This window comes from Mizuhopecten yessoensis, unplaced genomic scaffold, assembly GCF_002113885.1.
Source record: "Mizuhopecten yessoensis strain PY_sf001 unplaced genomic scaffold, ASM211388v2 scaffold11047, whole genome shotgun sequence".
NCBI lineage: Eukaryota > Metazoa > Mollusca > Bivalvia > Pectinida > Pectinidae > Mizuhopecten > Mizuhopecten yessoensis.
Genome location: NW_018408852.1, coordinates 200,867 through 227,109, shown reverse-complemented (window position 1 = coordinate 227,109; position 26,243 = coordinate 200,867). Strand labels below are relative to the sequence as shown.

Sequence of the window (26,243 nt, the reverse complement as noted above, 5' to 3'; positions counted from 1 at the left end):
CATATAAACACGTCCCTGTGATATGTCACAGTCATATAAACATGTCCCCGTGGTATGTCACAGACATATAATACATGTCCCTGTGGTATGTCACAGACATAAAAACATGTCCCTGTGGTATGTCCCAGTCACATAAACATGTCCCTGTGGTATGTCACAGACATATAAACATGTCCCTGGTATGTCACAGTCATATAAACATGTCCCTGTGGTATGTCAGTTATATAAGACATGTCCCTGTGGTATGTCAGTCATATAAAACATTTCCCTATGGTATGTCACAGTCATATAAACACGTCCCTGGGATATGTCACAGTCATATAAACATGTCCCCGTGGGATGTCACAGACATATAAGACATGTCCCTGTTGTATGCTAGTCATATAAGACATGTCCCTGTGGTATGTCACAGACATAAAAACATGTCCCTGTGGTATGTCACAGTCATATAAACATGTCCCTGTGGTATGTCAGTCATATAAACACGTCCCTGTGGTATGTCAGTCATATAAGACATGTCCCTGTGTTATGTCACAGTCATATAAACATGTCCCTGTGATATGTCACAGTCATATAAACATGTCCCTGTGATATGTCCTAGTCATATAAACATGTCCCTGTGGTATGTCAGTCATATAAACATGTCCCTGTGGTATATCACAGTCATGTCACACATGTCCCTGTGGTATGTCAGACATATAAGATATTTCCCTGTGGTATGTCACAGACATAAGCATGTCCCTGTTGTATGTCAGACATATAAACATGTCCCTGTGGTATGTCAGTCATATAAGACATGTCCCTGTGGTATGTCCCAGACATATAAGACATGTCCCTGTGGTATGTCACAGACATAAAAACATGTCCCTGTGACATACCACAGGGACATGTTTTTATGCCTGTGACATACCACAGGGACATGTCTTATATGACTGTGACATACCACAGGGACATGTTTTTATGCCTGTGACATACCACAGGGACATGTCTTATATGACTGTGACATACCACAGGGACATGTTTATATGTCTGTTACATACCACAGGGACATGTCTTATATGTCTGGGACATACCACAGGGACATGTTTATATGTCTGTGACATACCACAGGGACATGTCTTAGATGTCTGTGACATACCACGGGGACATGTTTATATGACTGTGACATACCGCAGGTACATGTCTTATATGTCTGTGACATACCACAGGAACATGTCTTATATGTCTGTGACATACCACAGGTACATGTCTTATATGACTGTAAAATACCACAGGGACATGTCTTATATGTCTGGGACATACCACAGGGACATGTTTATATGTCTGACAGCGACCGATATACCACAGAGACAATATGACTGACATACTACAGGGACAATATGACTGACATACTATAGGGACAATATGACTGACATACTACAGGGACAATATGACTGACATACTATAGGGACAATATGACTGACATACTACAGGGACAAAATGACTGACATACTACAGGGACAATATGACTTACATACTACAGGGACAATATGACTGACATACTACAGGGACAAAATGACTGACATACTACAGGGACAATATGACTTACATACTACAGGGACAATATGACTGACATACTACAGGGACAAAATGACTGACATACTACAGGGACAATATGACTTACATACTACAGGGACAATATGACTGACATACTATAGGGACAATATGACTGACATACTACAGGGACAAAATGACTGACATACTACAGGGACAATATGACTGTCATACTACAGGGACAATATGACTGACATACCACAGGGACGTGTTATATAACTGACATACCACAGGGTCATGTTTATATGACTGTGACATACCACAGGTACATGTTTATATGTCTGTGACATACCACAGGGACATGTCCTGGTGGTATGTCACAGACATATTAGACATGTCCCTGTGGTATGTCAGTCATATAAACATGTCCCTGTGGTATATCACAGTCATATAAACATGTCCATGTCACAGACATATTAGACATGTCCCTGTGGTATGTCAGTCATATAAACATGTCCCTGTGGTATATCACAGTCATATAAACATGTCCATGTCACAGACATATTAGACATGTCCCTGTGGTATGTCAGTCATATAAACACGTCCCTGTGGTATGTCAGTCATATAAGACAGGTCCCTGTGGTATGTCACAGTCATATAAACATGTACCTGTGGTATGTCACAGTCATATAAACATGTCCCTGTGGTATGTCAGTTATATAACACGTCCCTGTGGTATGTCAGTCATATTGTCCCTGTAGTATGTCAGTCATATTGTCCCTGTGGTATGTCTGTCCCTGTGGTATGTCAGTCATATTGTCCCTGTGGTATGTCAGTTTTATAACATGTCCCTGTAGTATGTCAGTCATATTGTCCCTGTGGTATGTCAGTCATATTGTCCCTGTGGTATAGCAGTCATATTGGACTTGCCTCTATATCGGTCGTATGAAACATGTCCAAAACATTCCTTAGCAGGAGAAGGCTTTATATACACCAGTTCATGAGGAAACACAAGACTACCAAACTGCTACTTCTCTAACGGATCAGATGTTTTTCGTATCTTAAAGTCCTAACCTCTTTGTCCTAGATATAAGTGTACCAGAGGATTTGGATTGAAGATGATACTGTAATACATAGCAGGATGTTCATCTGTCTGCATCAGGCCCTATGACAGATTACTTTTACTTCAAAAACAAAAGGTTGCCAAGCTTTTAGTGTATCCGATAATGTTTTGGATTTTAGAACAGTTTTATATAATAAAACATGCATATATCATATATATAATCTGCAGATATATCAAATCTATGCAGTAAGTCATGCAAGTATAAATAGCATATCTCTCTGGCTGGGATCACTCTTAACACACACAGCATACAGCTATCTCTGCCTCTACACCTAACAGTGGTACTATTGTGGTCAGCGCTACACAGGGCTGTATATATAGGACAGGGGTGTTGAAATACAGGGACATATACAGCGCCTCTTCCACTCGGTTATTTGAGAAAAATGTGGAAAACACATATGGTTTTTACACAACAAGTGGCTCAACTGAAGAGTACAGCTTGAACCTGGGAGAGGAATCCCCCTGTACACAATAAAACAGGACTTCCAACGGCTACTCCTATATCTCTAGAGAATATAAAGTACAGCACATTCTTCTGATGTATGAATATGTAGTCATGTTTAGCTCAAGAGAAAAATCTTTTATTACTACAATACAAATGTAGCGAAAATTTCTTTTAATCATTACACGACCATAAAGACAAATTTTGCAAAATTCTTCCCTGAATAGGTTTGACTGTTAAAGTAATCACGTGGCACAATGGCAGGATCCTGCATGGTTTAGTTTTGACACTTTCTACAAGAACACACAAATCATAGATACAAGCAATTTTTCAAGAGTGCAGTGATGCTACGTTCGTCTATTGCAAAACAAAATCAAATCACAATCAACTACAAATTAAAGAATACAAAAACAAATTTGGTTAAAACATGTGTTGTTAATGGTATATATTTATATAATTCTATAGATTGATTTTATTTTTTAATTCTAGGTTTAAGGTCAGTATTCATCCCAGGTGAGTCACAGCACGGCACGGCGATACTTTACTGCGCTTGTTCCAGTCAACTCAGCTGTAAATGAGTATGTGGTTGGGCAGTGCTAGAATTGTTGAATGCTAGCTGTTAGCGCCGAAATGGCAGCACCGGCTGTTAATGCTCCCCAGGGAGTTGAGAAAGATATTGGCTGGTTGAAAAGGCCCTATAACCTTGAATAATAATTTGTGAATCACTTTGTGACGACCTAAGAACTAGGTTGTGATAGAGTGGTATATAATAACCTCAAATTATTATTATAATTATTATTATATTACAGTTACAATACCAACCTGGTCAAAAATTGGTTGACCTTGTGGTTTACCTTGGCCATTGTCCTCGGAAAAGTATAACCGATTCTTCATCAGGTTTATATATTCACATTTAATCCCAAATCAAAAGTTGATAACTGCTATATCATAGGTATGGTTCGTGTAGTGGTTAGCCTCCTTTCAACAGTCATGGTCATATAAAGACGTAATTATTATTTAAATAATAAATAAATAAATAAACTTTATTTATTTTACAACAATTATGAAACAAGTTATTTCAACATCTTGTTGGCCCGAATGTTAGTGTGTGGGGGGTCTTAGTGTGGGAGGAAACTGGAGTAACCGAACAAAAACCAATATGGTCGGGCAGGTGACCTTAACCTTTGTACGTCCGATCTGGGAATCGAACGCCGGTCGCCTAGGTGAAAGGCAAGTGCCTTAATAATTATAATTTGAAGACTATTGTTCGATAAGTTTAAAAATTAAACAGCAATAAACAAAGACTTCACCTTTTTTTAATTTTCAAAGTTTAATACTAATCAACATTTAAAAGTAAAGTCTAATCTAATACGTAAGGATATCTGTGAAAAGTAATCACACTTTTTTTTTTTACACCTCCCCATTTGACTTTCACTTGAAAATTTGCCAAAACTTTTACCCCCTAGTTTTAAAAGCCAAATGATATGACCGTCCTGTGGCTGGTAATTCTATTACTGTAGAGGATTTTACCGTCTTGTGGCCGGTAATTACTGTAGAGGATTTTACCCTCCTGCGCTGGTAATTACTGTAGAGGATTTTAACCCTTTCACCACTGTAGACCATAATGGACACATCCATATCAATGCATGGTAGAGTCACCTAAGTTATATAGGGCTGAAAGGGTTAAATGAGCTGTTAAGTGTTCCTTTTGGTGTTTGTGGAATATTTTTGCATCAGAATCATATGACAAGAAGCCCAAGGGCCTTAGCGGTCACCTGAGTTATATTATAGGTACTGGTAGCTTTATTTTATTGTTTAGATGTGATGTGGAAATCAGCAAGTAAACTAAGTGAAATACAATACTTGTCATGTCATCAAAGGATAAGAATTTGAAAATATTGGTAAATGTTCCCTTTGGGGCCCGCCCTAGCCCCTGGGGGTGGGGCAGGAATCCCAATTTTACAAAGTAATACTCTCATTCACCAAAGATGATTCTGACTAAGTTTGAGTAATTTTCTGTTGAAAATGGATAAAATATACCCGAAAGTGTTATTTCCCTATATAAACTATAGTAAACTTTACCCCCTCCCCAAGGGAAAACGGATAGCCCGGGGTTCCTGAAATTTACGATTTAAATAAAGCCCCTGATGATTTTCTTTCCATGCAGAGAAAAATGAATGTAGTAACTCTGAGTCTGGAGCAGAACATTTTGAAAATATTGGTTAATTTTCCATTTGGGGCCCCGCCCTATCCCCAAGGGTTGGAGTAGGAATTTCAATTTTACAATTTGAAACCATCTTCCTCCAAGGATAATTTTCACCAAGTAAAAATAATTTCCTACAGAATGTTGTCAAAATATACCCAAACGTATTAATTCCCTATATGAACTATAGTAAACTTTACCCCCTCCCCAAGGGAGAACGGATAGCTCGGGGGGGTCCTGAAATTTACAATTAAAGTAAAGCCCCTGATGATCTTTCTTTCCATGCAGAGAAAATGACTGTGGTACCTCTGAGTCTGGAGATATTGTTTTTTGAAATATTGGTTAATTTTCCCTTTGGGGCCCCGCCCTGGCCCCTAGGGTTGGGGTAGGAATTTCAATTTTACAATTTGAAACCGTCTTCCTCCAAGGATAATTCTCATCAAGTAAAAATAATTCCTACAGAATGTTGTCAAAATATACCCAAACGTGTTATTTCCCTATTTAAACTACCGGGTATAGTAAACTTTACCCCCTCCCCAAGGGAGAACGGATAGCTCAGGGGTCCTGAAATTTACAATTTAAGTAAAGCCCATATTCAAGGGTAATACACTCTATGTTTAAGGGTAATACACTCCATATTTAAGGATAATACACTCCATATTTAAGGGTAATACACTCCATATATAAGGGTAATATGTACTGTAATAAGGTAATCATACTTTTTTAAGTGGTACAACTTCTGTGTTTTAGTGTATTATTGGTACATACTTTGTTTAAGGGTAATACATCCTCGATACTCCAGGGGTTAGACTCACTTTCGCTCTCTGCTCCCCTGGAATATGTCATAGCAAATTCAAAGGCTCAGTGTGCACCATGTTATGGATGAGACGAGAAAACTAGTTTGATCCTTCAATGTACATTAAAAGAATCTGTCGGCCGTGTAACAGTAAGATTAACTGGCTTTGATGACGGGTGTCGCTCCTCTATAATCTTCAGAGGACAGGTATCAACCTTAGCGATGGCAATCAATCATTTTTTTTACCTGTGACCAATCAAATAGCCAGCGGCATGCCTTCAATTTTGCTATGACATATGACAGGGGTGCAGAGAGCGAAAGTGAGCATAACCCCTGAATATTGAGGATGAGGGTAAAACATACCTTGTCAAGTGTTAATTGGATATAAACTGTAATATTGGGTAAAACCTAATGTTTAAGTAAAACAGTGTTTGGGAATACACTCAGTGTATCAATTAAATGTAATGAAATGTACAAAATGTACGTACTGAGTATTAGCTAGTATAAAGTTTAGTATTGTTTCAGGGATAGTTTAAAGGAAATACATTTTGTGAAGTAGGGTAATACATTTTGTACTTTAGGGTAATACATTTTGGGTAATACATTTTGTATTTTAAGGTAATACATTTTGTGTTTTAGGGTAATACAATTTGTGTTTTAGGGTAATACAATTTGTGTTTTAGGGTTATACATTTTGTGTTTAAGGGTAACAGTAATACATGTTGTGTTTTAGGGCAATTCATTTTGTGTTTTAGGGTAATACAATTTGTGTTTTAGGGCAATACATTTAGTGTTTTAGGGTTATGCATTTTGTGTTTTAGGGCAATACATGTTGTGTTTTAGGGTAATACATTTTGTGTTTAAGGGTAATACAATTTGTGTTTTAGGGTAATACATTTTGTGTTTTAGGGTAATACATTTTGTGATTAGGGTACCGGTAATACATTTTGTGTTTAAGGTAATACAATTTGTGTTTTTGGATAATACATTTTGTGTTTTAGGGTAATACATTTTGTGTTTTAGGGTAATACATACTGTTTTGGGATCATTTTTATGGAATGTCGGTGGAAATCCATCTACAAGTTTCTGAGAAGATGTCTTTTGAAGGTTTTGAACTGCTTATGGCTCTGCTCTTTAGCTTTTTTGAGGGTCAGACCTATCTAGTATAGATTCTGATCCCCACACTAATCTCAGGAGTTTCTGAAGAGAAGTCCAAAATATGATAGTTTATTAGGGATGACACAAGATGTGTAACACATAAGGAATGATGATAGTCGACAAAGACAATCACAAAAGTCAGATGACATAAAACTAGGAAACTTCTGTAAGACATGAATGGCCCCTTGCCCTGTGATCGGTAAAGTGATGACAAAATAGCAATCAATGACCTACAAATAGCAAGTGCTCTTGGCATTGACCTTGGGACCCTGTAATATGAACTCATTCAAAGAATTCTCATACTTGAACTTTGTATAAACTTTGATGAAAATGTGTATTAGAATTCTTGAACTTTGTATAAACTTTGATGAAAATGTGTATGAGAATTCTTGAACTTTGTATGAACTTTGATGAAAATCTGTTAAGAAATGAAGTCAGTAGAGTCATGGCAATGATTAGCGACGTAAGAGAGCAGGTCAAAAATGGGTTACACTACATCCCTAAGTCCCTCCAACTTTTTTAATGTGGGAGAGCATAAAAATAAGATCCAAGATAGTTCAAGTAAAGGTATACATCACCCCATCCCTACTGCTGACCTTTGACATTGAGGATTATATTGAACCTATATAGCTAAGAAGCATTGTTTAAACTAATGTTTATGAACTTTCACTTAATAGTGTTCTGCAGCTTTTAGAGTTATGGTCCAGATAAGCATTGCAGTGATTTGATCTATAACTCCATATCCTGACCTTTACCTTATTAGGTAAATGGACCATCATCATTGTACTTGTGAAGTTACATTGTACTATATATTAATTACATACATGTAACAACTACTTATCAGGTTATAGCCCAGACAAGCAGTGCAGTGATTTGACCTCTGACCTCATACTGTGCCACTGACACTAAAGGTACACAAACCTTGGTATGGTACAAACACTGTTTTATCACTGCACTCATATATCAATCAAGTTTTATCAATCTGCATGTTACCATTTTGTTCAATGGTAACATGGTTGACCTTTGACCTTTTGATGTGACCTTTACCTTGACGATATTGACAGCATCTTGTAAAAGTGCACATATATCATGTAAACAAAGTTTCTTCACATAATCTTCAGTGGTTGAAATGCTAGGGTCTACATATAAAATCTAAATAAAGTGACTGCTATATATATATATACCTTTTGCCTTCTTGGGGCTGTAATTAAATACAAAATCAGGATGTCAGATTTACTTGTGCCAAGCATGATTATCATGCAGACATTCAATTATGGGGGGAAAATGTGTCTGCCTTGCCTGTAACACTAGCCATTGTACAGCAGCCTTGACGGGACTAGTGCTGGAGTGAAAGCTTGAGATCACAGCCAAACAAGAAGGGCGGGTCTCCCATTGAAATTTTTTTTTTTGGAGTTCATCTGTGAACTGTTTGTACATTATATATATGGCACAGTGACAGATAACAAACAGACTGAACACATGTTGCATGCCCTTTTCCTTCTCCACAAAAGTACTGCATTATACATCTCTCAATCTACTAAGTGTTACATATTGTATACATTTCAGATTTATAGACCGTAACTCCACCTCAGACTAAGTGTTGTCCGTGGTACCACCATCCACACTTCTAAACAGACCAGACTCTAGCCTGCTTAAACCCGCTGTCAGCAGACTCTAGTGTGTCAAATACCACACAGACTACAGATTTAAAAAGTTCTGGTCTAGAAACTCAGACCAGGGATATGAGTTTCTGGAACCATAACCAACATTACCAGGTATATATCCTCACGATATACAGCCTACATGTAATAGAACAGTCTGTCTTGTGTAACAGACTTTCATTTGTCCAGCACCACAAACTTAACTCTAGACCTGTTGACAACAGACCCTATGAGAGTCTTGTCTACAAAGATATAGACCTAAAATTTCTGCATTTCAAAAATACAACAAGAGGCCCACCTGTTCTTTTGTTACATGAAACTGACATATAGGTAACTTAAGACCAAATTTGGTAACTAGAACACAGGACATTTTAACATCTCTTTAACTGTTCTGAAGATATTGTTGTTTGAAATTTTAAATTTTAATTGTAAGCTTAAACCCACATTGACCTTTGACTCCCGACTTGCACTTAAAGTTGACCTTTGACCTCATTACTGTAATAAAGAAAAAATTAACACAACTGGTCTACATAACATACCAAAGTATCATGACTCTAGTCCCAATGGTTCTTTGGATATTATTGTAAGTGTTTAACATATTTGACCCCTGTGACCTTGAAAAAGGTCAAGGTCATTTTAATGAAGAAACCTTATAGCATTCCATCCCAGGTACCTACTGGCCAGGTGAGCTAAAAACTACTGGCCATAGTCTCGTCTTCCCTAATCTACTGATCACAGACTCATGTCTGTTTAGAGTTACAGACAAGATACACAGTTGTGTATAAAAATTAATATAGACATTATCAACTATTGTCTGTCTAGTGTCTTAAGCTCATATTTATCACCAGACTTTTGTCCACCTTTTCTGTTTGATGCCAATATATTTGGACCCAATAAAGTTCTTACATTACTTGATGGCGGTGTATTGGATAAACATTCATACTTATTAACAGGGCAAGATCAAGGCACAGTGCAGGACAGCTAATTGTAACTCGTTTCTTTGTAATTGACGGTTCCATATTATGTATCCCGATACATAGTACACCACACAGAATAGCATGACTGTGACCCTATATAGTCAATGTGAATATGATACATACCTAATAATGTAACAAACATGATCAAACAAGGTAATGGCATTATAACCTTACTCCAGTAGACTAATTCCACAACATGCACAGAAATGGGAGCTATTCAACTATAAAAATACAATAGCATTACATATATATGTACAACATCAAAAAACAGGGAAATGCAAAAAATAATGGGGTCAGAAATTAATTCAAAACAGCAAAATCCAGCATTATTTTGCAACTGAAATAAAACAACAACGAAGCTATTGGCATAACAACACGGTTGCATGGAAACGGTTGACACATGGTGATGTGACAAGCGTTGTCCCTGATGACCTACACTATCTATTATACCACACTGTAGAGGAAGGACAACCACAGGTAAGAATACACAGGCCGCTCCGCGCTGAAATAGCAAATAGTCACATGATCAATGTCATCCAGCCATTGTCATGTCAGGTACATTAAATGGGGGGAAAAAAATATCGAAAGAAGAAATTGACTCACACGTAAGGCTAACATGAAGGTTAAAAAATGGATTCCGATATATATGAATTATATATAGATATATGTATGTAGATATATGTACATAATCGTACACTACATGTAATGTCTTAACGAAAGAGGTCAATTAAAAAATTAACAATTTCAAAAGGAACATATTTCCTAGTTACCTTAAAAAAAAAATCTTAATCAATGATTAAAGATTGAACCAGCTTTTTGAGTTCTATATAAAAACTACCTTAAAAGGATATAACAAAAACAGGAAAATAAGGGAAAAATCAAGAGGAAAGCAAATCAGCAAAAAAAAACAGTTTACATCATCTGTTCACAATTTTTGATGTGTATTAAAACCAAGTAGTTCTGTGCTTATCTGTAGATCTGTAGCTACACAGTGTACGGCTCTAATATATAGAGCTCGGACATTACAGGACTTGTTTTAATGGTGAAATATAGAAAATTGCATTGGCACCAGGATGCAGTTCTTCAAATCTGGTGCAATATACTGGGGTATTACTGTAGACGAGGTTATAATAATATAATTTGATAGAAAGAAACAGTTATTGACTGTGTCAGTTCAAAGTAACACTTCAAGCAATTCTTTGTCAGTTCAGAATAAAACTTAAAGCATTTTTAATATAAGTTTGAAGATTTATATAAGTAAATATCATCCTATTCCAACATTGATAACATTATCAAGCAGATTTTCCATTGTCTTCGATAGAGTAGCTGGCAGTGGGCCTGGTGGTCAGGGTGGCGTTGCTTCAATGTCACCATCACAGTACGAGTGGTAGTGCATCTAATCAATTATCAACACTCATTTCTATCAGTATATATATCTAACTTCCTCATAACATAGAATATGTCATTTGTCTCAGGAACATGTTTCAGTAATGGCACTTGACATATAAAAATATATATATATGAATAATAATAATGATAAAAAAAATAGAGAAAAAAAATCTGTTCAAGTCATTACCTTATGTATAACTAGAACTGTAAGCCAAAGGCTAACTAATACACCCGCTCCTATATAAACCAGAACTGTAAGCTGATGGCTTACTATGGCAAAGCATTGCAAAGCAATCCAGTCTCCCACCAGTAATGATTTCTTTATTGACTGAGCTGTACACGTATTTAAGTATACAGGTCACTGACATATACTCCCTCCCAATACTAAAACATACTTACTTACAAATCGTGTTTGCCCAGATGAACCAGTTTTGCTGAAATTGTCCTATTAGTTAAGGAAGAGATGTCAGGACAAAGATTTTTAAGAAAGAGCCATAACTCGTCAAAAAGGGTAGAAATGAAAAAAAACCTAGCCCAATGTATGACATCAGGGGTCATTTACCATATCTGTAAATTTTCATTGAAATCGGCTTGGTAGGTTATGAGGCAGACAAAGGTTTATTCATCAAAGGGCCATAACTCCTTTTAAATGGGTCGGAATGAAAAAGTACTTCATGGATGCACAACGACAGGGGGCAGTTACCATATCTGTAAACTTTCTTTGAAATTGGACAAGTAGATTAGGAGAAGTTGTCAGGACAAGGATTTTTCAACAAAGGGCAATAACTCTGAAAAAGGGTCAGAATGCTATTGGCCTAGACGTTTTGAAGAAGTTGTCTGGATAAGGATTTTTCAACAAAGGGCAATAACTCTGAAAAAGGGTCAGAATGAAATTGGCCTAGACGTTTTGAAGAAGTTCTCTGGATAAGGATTTTTCAACAAAAAGACATAACTTTGTACACATACTTCTCGGTGTTTCAGTAACATACGTACAGTATGTAGACTATAACGGGTGACCTGTGTGTGTTCCACACGTCAGTACACACATACTTCTAGGTGTTTCAGTAACATGTGTACTGTATGTAAACTATAACGGGTGACCTATGTGTGTTCCAGACGTCAGTACACACATACTTCTAGGTGTTTCAGTTACATGTGTACGGTATGTAGACTATAACGGGTGACCTATGTGTGTTCCACACGTCAGTACACACATACTTCTAGGTGTTTCAGTTACATGTGTACGGTATGTAGACTATAACGGGTGACCTACCTGTGTTAGCCTTCCACACATGCTGGAACACACCTACACCTATAGTGACAACACCAAACAAACACACATACCCACACACACCAAACATGCCACCCCACAAGTCTGCCAGTGATGCCGCGCTCCATCTCCTCTACCACAACACACCAAGGGGTATAACACTGGGCAATAAGGTTAAAGTGTAACTTATAAACTTTTACTGCACTGAAGTTAAGACTTTTTTCAGTCTTTTGTAGAGGTCCGTTCTAGAAATTTATACTAAAATGTACCCATAACAATGCCAAACTATGCACACGATTTAAATAGACATTTCAAACTTACTTGAACACTAATATATACATGTAATGCATGGTTGAGGAAAACAAATCTCAAAGATCACTGTCATATGAAAAGCTCTTCTTTTAGAAATAAGAAATATGAAGATGGTACCAAAATAAGGTGTGAAGGGCTAAGAAGTTTTATTTTGTGAAACAGAGTCATTGGTCACTGTGGAAGCAGTGTTGGAACAAATTGGACGATGTGTACTACAGACAACGTTACACAGAGGACCCCACACTCAATGTTTATCAAATCACTGAGGAGCAATAGTAACTAGTTAACAGACACACACATTCTTTACGGAATCCTTCCGGTATCAATAATATGGTTATAACAGAGCCAAAGGAAAAACCACCTTTTACAGAAAATAGAGACTAGGTGAGAGGCCAAATAAAGTGTGAGCAGTAGTTATATTGCAGTGGTCCAAGGACAAATAGTGATTTCAGCAGAGACCCAAGTATACAGCAATTACAGAAGAAAAGAACAGCTGAAATTCAAGAAAATTCAGACTCAATTAATTAAGGATAAACAGTAGTGACTGCAGAGGCCGATTAATATACATGTACAGTACAGTAATTACAGCAGCTGCACAAGGATATACAGCCATGACACAGAGCCCCAAGAATGTACAGACATAGCAATGGCCAAAGGGTATACAAGTTACAGCAGAGGTCCAAGAATATACCACAGTTACAGGAAAGGCCAAGTGATAAATAGTGATTCCAGCAGAGGTCCAAGAGTATACCACAGTTACAGGAAAGGCCTAGTGATAAATAGTGATAACAGCAGAGGTAAAAGTGTATACCACAGTTACAGAAAAGGCCCAGTGATAAATTGTGATTACAGCAGAGGTCCAAGAATATACCACAGTTACATGAAAGGCCCAGTGATAAATAGTGATTACAACAGAGGTCCAAGCGTATACCACAGTTACAGGAAAGGCCTAGTGATAAATAGTGATAACAGCAGAGGTAAAAGTGTATACCACAGTTACAGAAAAGGCCCAGTGATAAATTGTGATTACAACAGAGGTCCAAAAGTATACCACAGTTACAGGAAAGGCCCAGTGATAAATAGTGATTACAGCAGAGGTCCAAGAGTATACCACAGTTACAGGAAAGGCCCAGTGATAAATTGTGATTACAACAGAGGTCCAAGCGTATACCACAATAACATGAAAGGCCCAGTGATAAATAGTGATTACAGCAGAGGTTCAAGAGTATACCACAGTTACAGGAAAGGCCTAGTGATAAAGAGTGATTACAGCAGAGGTCCAAAAATATACCACAGTAACAGGAAAGGCCCAGTGATAAATTTAAGCAGGATTTAAAGCAGCTGAGACCTAGGAATATACAGTTACATCAAAGGCCCAAGGATATAGATTAAGGTTACTAGCTGAGATACAATGATATAACAAATGTCTTATGACTATTGTATGTAGTTTTACAGCTAACCTGTCAACTTATCAAAATAAATATCTTATCAAGTATAGTACAGGGTTAATAATTACAGCATAAACCGGTAGCATGTACTATAAATATATGATCTATAGCAGAAATATATGGCCAGTAACGTATACATCTACAGCAGATATGTTCACCCATCAAATATAGTGTTGGGTTTCAGCAGAAACACCTTCACCCATAATAAAAATATTGACCTTGAGTGTTTTCTGTAATGAGAACGAGTGACAAAACATGATGCTATTCATATAATTCGGAAGTATACATAAGTATATTAAACAAGTTCAAAAAGTTGTTGAAGTGTTAACTTCACACTGCACTTATAAGGCTATACATCACATCCTTCACTAATAGCCTAAGGCCAACTCATAAACTACATCATAACAACTCATTATCTTATTAAGAACTATGTTTAATTGATTTAAAATAAAATTCATTTACCAGCTATCTGGATTAATTTCAGTCATGTACCATTAAACCTGATTACACTTAATTAGCTGACTTGATTGTTATCAGGGCTATATAACGTGTGTATGCCTTGCCCTACTGAAAGCTGGCTCGATTACATGGGGCTACACATAAACACAAGTACACAGAAATAACACAAGGGCGGGGCCTGTTGTTCATTCATAGACAAGAATAATCATTTTAGGTGGGTGTTGGCCTTAACCAATCATATGTTGCTGGAAACCAGTAATACTACAAGTGTCTTGTCAAAATAGGATATCACATCATGCTTAAACAATGAAAAGGGGTGCTTTTTCTCTGTTAATTATTTGAAGTGATAGACGTCTAGAAAATTGCTTTTGCAGAACTTAAGGCTATCGTTAAAAAAAAATGTTTTATGGTTTTCCACGTACATCTTAATCACTAACAAGAGGCCCATGGGCCTTAACGGTCACCTGAGTCTATAGTATTTATTTTTGTTGTTGAAATATGTACCAATTTGAGTAAAAAATAGTATAATGTTAACTTAACTTTGTCAGGACCATGAGCTGATCATTCCTAGACCAATTTTAAGTGAGATCGGCCTATTAGAACTTAGTAGCAAAATAGCGGCCATGGCAGCCAAATTGTATTTCTGATTGACCCGAAAAATAACAACACTTTGTCAGGACCATGAGGCGATCATTCCTACCAACTTTCAGTTCAATCGGTCCAGCAGAACTTGACTTTAAGTTTGAAATAGGTTTTCAAAATGGCGGCCGTGGCGGCCATATTGGATTTCTGATCGACCCGAAAAATAACAACACTTTGTCAGGACCATGAGGCGATCATTCCTACCAACTTTCAGTTCAATCGGTCCAGCAGAACTTGACTTTAAGTTTGAAATAGGTTTTCAAAATGGCGGCCGTGGCGGCCATATTGGATTTCTGATCGACCCGAAAAATAACAACACTTTGTCAGGACCATGAGGCGATCATTCCTATCAACTTTCAGTTCAATCGGCCCAGCAGAACTTGACTTTAAGTTTGAAATGTAAAATGTTAACGGACGACGGACGACGGACGACGGACGACGGACGACGTACGACGGACAACGGACGACGGACGACGACGGACGAAAACGGATAGCAATAGGTCACTTGAGCTAAAGCTCAGGTGACCTAAAAAGGCATCTACTCAACACTTTTCTTAAAACTTTTAATAAAATTTGCCTTAGATACTTATTTTTTAGCATAGGATAGATTTTTTTACAGGGACAGTCCTTAACTCATTCACCCCTGAAATTTCATAACGAACTATTCCAATCTTTGAATTGGAAGAGTCTGAATGTGTCTTCAGGGGTGAATGAGTTAAAACTACATTTATGAGGAAAGTCTAGCACCTCTCTTCCAGTAATATTTAGAAACTTCCATTTTGAGGACAGTTAAGAAACTCTTTTTCTTCTGAATTCTGCCTTTGCACTCAATGTTTGGAGGAAATTTGCTGGATCAGGATAATCATAAAATAACCAAATGAAGCAAAATGAAGACTAGATTGTATGTTAATAATACTTTACAAACATCTTGAATTAAGCCGTCTCTTACAGTCAAAAATATCCTGTGTATTAAACCTGACACCTATCACTAGTAAACATTATGTGTATGGTATTTATGTTAAGTATTACAGCATTTGTTATGTAAAAATCAAGTCTGCAGAGCAAAAGTAATGAAAAATTAAAAATAAAGATTTAAGGAAAAATTGCAAAATATTTAAAACTGATGTCTTAACAAATTTGAAATGACAGGGATTAGCACATGTCAAATAAAAGTGACATCATTATGGTGAGTAGGATATCTGGGCGGTCAAGACTGACCAGGACAAGGTACGTACCCGAGAACTACGACTGGAACGCGGGTCCAGGTAGGTCCGCAGTCGGTCCAGGTAGACATGGGGCGGATCCTTCGCATGGACTCTTTCCTGTGCCACAAAATATAAGAGGGGTCATGAGGGTGGTCATGAATAAACCTTACGTAATATCAGTATGTGAGTAGGATTTTTATAGTGATATGATTTATTACTCCAATATTAATAAAACAATGTACAAATTACTAGTATGACCATTTCTACAGTTTATTCTCATAGATATTTCCATCGCTTGCTATTGCCCTAATACTAACCCGGTAGATATACAAGTATCTAGAAACCCTGGACTAGTACAGTGTTTTTTGTGCAGGAATAGTGAAAATACACCTTGAACTCATATAAGATATTACTATTATACAATATATTAATTATTATACAATTGTTTTAAGTACCTGGTCACAAATCAAGTCCCATTTCTTTTCATCGTCATAATTCTTGAGTACTTTAGCTTTGTCCGGTGGCAGGTCCATGGAGGCCTGAACATAAAACAGGAAAATTGTAAGGTTTGAAAGACATTTTCTGTAAATCATCTCTTCAGGTTCAACATATGACATTTTTATATTAGCATCAGGTTTAAAACAGACTTTTGTAAGTTTTCGGTTATATATATATATGCTATTTATTAAGAACACTTTCATTGGTTAACAAAAGCATAATAGGACAACAATAGATGCATGTGGCAGTGCATGTATTATTTACCAACAAACCATGCACCTATACTTGTACAATACTTTTCCAAAAGCCTCAAACTCCATCATGTTTCAATTACAATTGAGCTAATGTGATTTGTCTTAGACTAATTACAGCTATATGGTGAGTGAGAGAACATGTGTCTAATTGTTTAAACACACAATGTACACCTACATGTACATTAAACTGTCAAAACTGTTTGTCTGCATTAAAAACATTGGCTGCATGATCATCAGGAAATGAAAACTAAACATTAGCCAGTGTGCTACTTGATGATGGTGAAATAAAAACAAGGCATCGCATTACAAAAAATTGCATGCGCCAAGGAACAGCTTGATTTAAATAATTGGATGATTTGGGCCGTTTCATATAGGCATTGAAGTTGCAATTGACACTCATGTAATTCAATTACATTTTTTTCATGTTGTAAAATACATTGTAGATATAATCAACATATGTTTATATACATGTTGTATTGTACACATGGCATAAATAAGATTTTTTTCATTAAAAGCCAGGTACCGCCAAAAGAGGCCTGCTGTTCATCAACTTTGAACTGGTAACTATTTAGTATACATATATATAGGTCAACAGATTATGGCATGTGAACGTTCAACCGGCTTTTCTTTCAAAGTCAACCATCTCTTTCTCAGTAAGAACACTGTGATAACTCAGGGTGCAAATATGTTGGACAAGTAATTAAATAAGCCTTGGGAGGCCTTTGTTTTTTACTATTTTTTTTTCACCCTAGTTATTTATATATATTCCACCATTAATCATGCAGATATATGCTTTTTCAGCTAGCTGCAACTTCACAACATTCTGAAGATTGATTACTTTAGGAAGTGATGTACAACCCTGTACAGTCTTACCTCAAAATATGTATTTCTTTATTGTGTATATATGATTTTGACAAATCTGATCACTCATATGATCTAGTATACCGTAGGTACAAATGTATGTTACATCAGTCACCTGGCAGCTAATGACCTTACATTGTCTGTCAGACTGAACAGATATTTGCCAGAGATAATTGCAATCTTTCAGGCAGTAGCCTACAGGAATCTCATACTGTACATTTCTTTTACTTCACGTTCTTATAGTTGTAACTCCATTTTTTGGATGCCTCAGCACAAAAAATTCAAAACCTGACAGAAATGAAAGGTTTTTTTACTAGCATATTCAGATGGAAACATCTTATATTTTTCCTTTTGACCCATTTACACCGACGATGTATTACAACAGCACCAGTTTGGCTAGCTGTGGTGGTTACAATTGTACAGATGACAGGCTTGCTATATCTGGAGATCTTATTATATAATGTGTATTTATTAGTTAGGTCACTGTCAAACAGATGCAGACAGGTACCTTTTTAATGGGACAAGTCCAACGGCCTCCAAGGTTTCTTTGACATTCTTACATGTACGTAAAAATACTCAGGATAATGATGTCACAGGTAGATTATATATGCAATTTTTCGATAAGATCAAGATCTAGAACTGAAATGGATATGTACTACAACCACTCCAGATTATAATTAAATTAGTTGACAAGGGATCAAATGGACCAAAGTATGAGCACTCGAGCCATACCTGTTATACTCAGGATTTCTCTATTCCGTCTTTTCGTATTACAGAGTTATCTGCTCTTGTGAGCAGGTATTAATTGTTACGTCATTAGTTTGTGTGAGAAAATTACGTAATTTTTTCAAAAATGTGTGACGTGTGTACTCTCACAACAAATGACGTAACAATCAATACCTGCTCGCAAGAGCAGACAACTCTGCAATATGAAAAGACCAAATATGCAATTTACATAATGTAGTACAGCACACATGACAGATGTAGATGTACATGTGTATGATGCAACGATGGCGACAATAACATGTGCCATGTACCGGCAATGCACCCAATTGCGACACTTTTGCAGAATATCTGCTCATGTGAGTAAGGCAATTGGCTCTTTTCCCAGGTTGATACAAGTACATACAAATAAAATGTACTTAACTAATCCTTATAATGATAAATGTTGTACCCTGCTAAACATATGGGTCATCATGCATACACACATATATATATATGTTAAGAAGTAACCACTTAAAATTGCAAAGTGCTTTATGTCAATTTCGTGCAAAAATACATGTAGAAACCCTTAATATGACCATACAAATATATATATAAATCTTATCCCCTAAACCTTTTACGTAGTTTTATACAATTAATTTATCGTTTAAGTCTGACACAATGTCTCAATATATATATATTAACCATTAAAGAAAAGTTTTCGAAAATTAAAAAAAGGTTTGCCTTCCTTCCATAATATTTTACAGCCAGAAGTACTGGTAACAGTATGTTATGGTCTTAATAAAAAGGCTGAGGCTTCTTACCAGAATATGTATATATATATGACCATGATGCAAGTTATCATTATTAGTTTGGTACTCGTAGATGAAGGTCCGGATCCAGTACACTCTGCCGATTGAGCTATAAAGACCTTTATTATTTTTTCATATTATTCCTGACAAGTGATTGGTCTGGAGTGTTGAAGGACTGGGTGTTTCTAAATATAGTATTATGACGTGTCTCCAAACAATGCATCGCCCCACTTCCGAAGTTTTTTTTGTTGTGTTTTTTTCGAATTGCTTACATTACTGTTTTGTAAAATAATTAAACAATTGTAGCCTTTAACTTCGGTCAATACCTGGATTTATCGACCCGAGAAAAGAAATATTGAATAATATAGCTATATTCACCTATAAATTATAGCTGTATTTAGCTATATTTTCTCAGATTTCAATTTTCATTAAAATTAAAGCAAAGTCGCATAAAACAATAAGGTTTATGGTAATGTTGACTACAAAAAGCATACATTTAGATGTTTATTTTCATTTTTCATAAATGCAAAATTTTCGATTTTTTTACATCATTTTTTTGTTAAAGAATTCTTATATATTTACTGTCTTTTGTTATCAAACTATCGTAGTGATAAAATCTTCATTTTGAAAGCGACTTTGTTTTCCTTTAAAAAGAAAATCACATGAAAATAGCTCAAAAGACCTATTTCAGATAGGTCAATAGAGCTATTATAGGTTTTTATAGCTATAAATATATAGCTCATCAATCGGCAGAGTGTACTGGACCTGGAGGTAACAATTAAGATCACCGGGTTTTAGCTTGTCTTGTCTGAGGCTTTTGTAAAATGGGAAAGGATGTGCAGTTCAATTCCTCAATAGAAGAATTATATATTTATTTATACATATACAGTGTATACACACATATTTAAGAGGTTATGTCTTAAAAAAGGGGTTAAATGAGAATTAACATCTTTCTTTCGAAGTTTTCACGGTAAAAAAGGACAGGTAGCAGTCATAAATGAGAATTAACATCTTCCTTTCTTTCGAATTCTTTAATCTAAAGGATGACTGCTACCTGCAACGTACAAACATAATATACATTTGTAATGATTAGTTAGGGGTGACATAGTAACTGTTACAGATGGACTATACGGCTTTGATGAAACCTGCGAGGACGGCGCACAAGTCTGATACATATCATGATCTTGACCATACATTGTATCTCTATCAATCACTTTTGGTACAGGTTTATATTTACAAATCAGACAACATCCGACACTTGTCAGAAACCAGCTGTTTTGTAGGGCATTGTAATTAACAGCAGACTAATAATATAAGCTTAAAAATGTACAGACTTCAAAATTTTCTCTTCAATTAACTAAACATATTGTATGGTGGCTATTTCATACAAATAGCATAGACAACTATGTGCAATATTTAAATTGAAAATACATGTAGATTTTCGTACACATTTATGTTTCAGTATCCTGGAGGTACATAAAGCCCTAATTTGTAGGGGTGTGCAATCGTAATATCGGTTATATCGGAAATCATTTTTTTAAGATGACATATCGCAATGTTTCTATCATATATCAATATGTTTAATGATATTAAGAGAAAACAGTAAAAAAAAAACCATGTTGGATGAACAGTAATTTTTAGCAGAAAATTCAAAATGTAAAGAAAGGGGTACGCAAAACCTTGGTCGCGACCATTTATCGTAAAATGTTCAGGGATTTTCGGAAATGTTTTGAAATATATACTTTTGTATAATATCCTGATTGCATTGTCTATTTTACCATTACGAAAAGTTAAAAGTTTAAGTCATAATATATGTTAGAATCAGATAAATCCACTTGAGTAAAGTAGGCCCATAGTCTTTGTTCAACCGGACGCTTAATCACTTTATGAAAGTTTGTAATTCAAGTTCTTATACAGCGTACCTTGTGCAGACAACAAGAGTCTGGTTGAATGAGACCAAAGTAGGCCTAGCGTTCAGGTCTCATTGACGTTACGTTGTGAATTGATTAATACAGCATATGCAAAAATATACTGAAGAATTGCATCATAATTTAGCATTCTGGGGTTAAAATGCCGTTCTTGGGTAGAATTATGCTGAAATATTCAATCTTGGTTGCATGAATGTGCCAAAACGACCATGGGGAAAGTTGCTTGGTTATTGGAATCATTTAAAGATTTACCACTTTTTACCATTTTGACCACTATGACCTTGACTATATGTCAAGGTCATTCATTTGAACTAACTTTGACGTTTCATCCCAGCATGTTACTGGCCAAATATCAACACCCTAGACCTTCTGTTTATTATAAGAAGTCATTAAGATGTTTTAAACAAATTTGGCCCATGAGATCCAAAATTTAAGTCAAGGTAATTCATTTTGACAACCTTGGTAGTGCTTCATCCAAGCATGTTTCTGGCCAAATATCATCAACCTGGGCCTTTTTGTAATTCAGAAGAAGTCGTTTAAATGTTTTAAACATATTTGACCCCTTTGATCTTGAACATGTATGTCAAGGTCATTCATTTGAACAAACTTCCAAGTGTTTCATCCCAGCATAATACTGGCCAAATATCAACACCCTAGGCCTTCTGGTTATTCAGAAGTTGTTTTAAAGTTTTAAACATATTTGACCCCCCCTGACCTTGAATATAAGGCAAGGTCATTCAATTGAACAAATTTGGTAGCCCTTCATCCCAGCATGTCCATGGCCCTTCGGGCCAGATGAGCTACAGAGGGAATCCCAAAATATGCTCATTCTGCTCTCTTCACTTGCCTCGTAAGCTCACAAAATGGCACTGACTCAACCTTTTTTATGATTTTTGAATAGAAATATGAAAAATGTGTGAGTATCCTGTGATTTACTAAGAAGCCAAACAGAAGGGTGTGTCACCACCATGCTCCAAGAGTTGGGTCTACCAACCTTACAGCACAGACGTAAGCTAAACCGTCTAGTGATGCTATTCAAGCTAACCAGGGATATATGGTAACCAGCAATCACCTTGTCAAATTTTTAATCCTGACTTAAGCTAGAAGCTAAACTTTCAGTATATAAACACTGTCGAAAAAAAAGGGTGACAAATACTGTAACTCTCAGTTCTTCATTAGTAAAACTAGTGCCAAGTCAAACTAATTCAAACATTCTTTCTACAAACTGTTCTTGATTGGAACCAGCTTGATGAAAATGTGATACGTGCAGAGACATGGAGGGTTTCACAGAAGCTCTCACACATTACTACAAGAGTAACCAGTCTCTCTCACGAAGAATCATATACCAGAATTGGTCCTTTCATCGTAACCTTACAATATACAGATTCATTACTGTACTAACTAAATATACATCTCTTCTATAATAGTTTTGTACCTAGGTCTTTATATGTTCTTACTGTTATTCAAAAAATGAATATACCATAATGATATTCGACATTCTCACAAGGCCTGGACCTTTTCCATTATGTTTTTGACACTGATAATTACCAGAGAATTGATACAGTGGTTATCGACAGTTGATCAGTACCCACTATTATCATAAACTTACCAGGACTTTTGTGAATCTGCGCTCGAGCTCATGTGAGTCGGGCATTGGGAGTCGGATAGACATGGCTGGGGTTCTAAAATCTGGTCCTCTGTAGTTATGTGTGCTCTCTCCATTCCCCATAGTTTGAACAAGTGCACACTCTAATGTTAGCGTCCGGTTCGACATTGGTGAGGTATGGCTTCACAATACATTGTCAAAATAGTCGCTTTATAAGCTGATGTTTACAATATCAATATGGTGCATGGCGTCGGCAGCGATGATTTTACTATGTACAAGTAAACGCCAATTCGCGTGATACAAATACATCACAATCGCAATGTCTGGTAGATAACATCAAAACATTTGGACACAAAATCGAGTTGTTGGTAAAATCGCCGGCCATTTTTCATTCACACAGGAAGGGAGCAGTTTCTGATTCATTTCCCGCATCATCTCGCGAGATGTTGCTGGGAAATCGTCATACTCAATGGGAGGCTTGTAAAGATATTTTCTCAAAATGCTAGCTTTTTCACACTTCTTATTTTCAACTTGGTAATTAATAGGCAAATATTTCTATTATGCTCTATATTTAATTTAAAATTTGTTTACTGTTGTGATATCAACATTAAAATATATTGAAATGATTACTGACTATATTTTTTACAAAATTTGGTTTTGAGATGACCTAAGGTGGGGGGCATTGGATAAATTATAATTGGGGAAACGGGATAAGATGTATTGAATCCGTGAATTCAATAAAATAAGTAAAGACTCCTCAATGTGCGTGCTAGGAAAAGAGTTTTGGTACAATGTTTGCCAAATAAAACACTTTTCGATAATAAAAAAAAACAATTTAGAAGACATAACGGTATATCAGTTCTGTCTATTTGGATATTTTTAAATATTGCACTGTTTAGTAAATACACTACTCTTATACATGTTGACTCTGATATTAATTTCTCAAAACGTTTCGCTGCTTATTTATGTTAGTTACATTCCAAATTCATATATTATTATTATTCAGGCAAGTGATGTCCTTCAGACAATAAGTATTACACGTGAGCTATAGTGTGGGTGTGGGGTACGCATGTACAATGTATATATATGAGAGGGAGACTAACATTTAATCACTACCGGAAATAGAAGAAGCCTGATATAGGCTTAGCCTGTTGTCTGAATCATTTTTCTATACTGTTATATCATTTTATTTAATATAAACAACAAACATGTTTGTATTATTATTTTTTGTCCGTCTCAGGTCCTACCAGATTTGTTTTGCCATGATAGATTTTCTTTTTCTTTTTCTTTTTTTTTACCCCAGCCTTTTTTTACAATTACAATACATTAATATGACATGCATACACTCTCTCACACTAGCAATTACAACAACTCGTTTCAGCATAACACCCACCATTTTCACCATTACTTAAACTTAACATCATAACAATCATCATCATCATCATCATCATCATCATCATCATCATCATCATCATCATCATCAATCATCATCATCATCATTAGACCTGTCCGTGTCTTAGGTAAACGGGAAAAAGGAACATGCACAATGTACCAGTTGAGCTAAAGAAATCATGCACAGATTTATTTTCTGCTTTACATTTTTATGCTGCATAGCTGTGATCTCTGTCTAATGCTTTGATTACAGATATAACTGATAAATCGTTCATGTCTTCGATTTTGTCATCAGACTTACTCCGTTAACGATATTACAAGTTCTAGAATATATAATGTTTGAGATGGATGTGCTTTTTTACGTGGTTTATATTCACTTGGTACACCCTCGATGCTCCATTGGTTACGTCATGCGTAGATCGAAAGTAAGCGTAAACCCATATGCAGGGGCGTTTCTAGTATATTTGAAAGTGGTGGCGTATAATCAAATCGTTTGCCGACCGGAGCGAGGCGAATTTTTTTTTTTTTTTTTTTTTGCTAAAAAACATAAAATAATTGTGAAATGCACTAATGTAACGGTTCCTGACTCTGAGCATGTATATTTCATAGTTAAAGTGTCAGGGTGTTTTTGTGTTTAATTATTGAATATGATAACTTGCCATATTCAATAAAATATTAGCAGATTACGATATTTTTTTATTTATTTTTTTGAAAAGGGGGGGGGGCGTACGCCCATTACGCCCTCCCCTGATATGGAGTATTGCGGATGACCAGGACACAGGAATGGACGTAGTTTCTTACAGAGTAAAAGGAAAATGTGAAAAAAAATGTCTCAGCAAATCAAATATCATGAAGACCATCTTGAATTTTCGGATCGACACGAAAAGTAACACTAATTGGTGGTGACTTTATAAGTTATGTTTGTAATTGTGTTTGAAATTTTTGATAAGCCGAACATGTCTCAGTTGATAAAAGGCCCGATCGGTCATTTTGGATTTTTGGACGGACACAAAAAGCACCAGGTAGTAACATTTTGCTTGGATCGTTTGGAGAAGATTTTATATATTGTTCTTTAAATAACCTCAATTTTCCTTTATGGGTCCCGCTTCTCTGACCCCCGCTCCCGCCCCAACCCCCGGGGGTGGGGGCAGAAAGAGGATTTTTTCTCTCTCAATATTCCCTATAAGGCCAAGCCCCTCTGCCCCTAAGAATCCATAACCTCCATTTATATATGAGCCCCATTCTGCCAAGGATGTTGCAGACCAAATTTAGTCAAAATCCACTGAGCCGTTTAGAACAAGTATAGCTTTTATAAGAAAAGATTTGACGGACGACGGACAGACGACGGACGCTGCGCCACGACATATGCTCACTTAATTGGCTCTTAATAATATACCTGTGTCACGCCCTTCATTGAGATTACCCCTGGTCTCAAATATACCAATAGAGTAACTTATTTATGACATGGGCGGGAAGGAAAAGTATTTTTTTACCCATACAAGACAAACAGTATCAAATATTTATTATGAAAAGTTCTTTTTTACACAACCAATACAATTTTCTATGTGACGT

The 26,243-nt window shown here is 36.2% G+C and overlaps 1 protein-coding gene across 4 annotated transcripts in view; it reads right to left on the bottom strand.

The window, feature by feature from the left end:
- The window catches only part of LOC110465029 (formin-like protein CG32138), a 67,003-nt gene extending 43,289 nt beyond the window's left edge, over positions 1-23,714 (bottom strand). For 2 of the 4 annotated variants that reach the window (XR_002464573.1, XM_021520591.1), the window contains exons 1-4: positions 23,283-23,714; positions 17,074-17,157; positions 16,649-16,735; positions 10,330-10,395 (exon numbers count right to left, since the gene is read on the bottom strand). Coding sequence is in view for 3 of the 4 variants with exons in the window: in XM_021520591.1 (XP_021376266.1) it covers positions 10,330-10,395; positions 16,649-16,735; positions 17,074-17,157; positions 23,283-23,447 (402 nt within the window). In the remaining variant the exon portion in view is untranslated. Of the gene's footprint in view, positions 1-10,329; positions 10,396-14,530; positions 14,543-16,648; positions 16,736-17,073; positions 17,158-23,282 lie in introns of all 4 variants that reach the window. The other 2 variants (XM_021520592.1, XM_021520593.1) reach the window with 2 other exon arrangements.
- Positions 23,715-26,243: the final 2,529 nt, after the last annotated feature.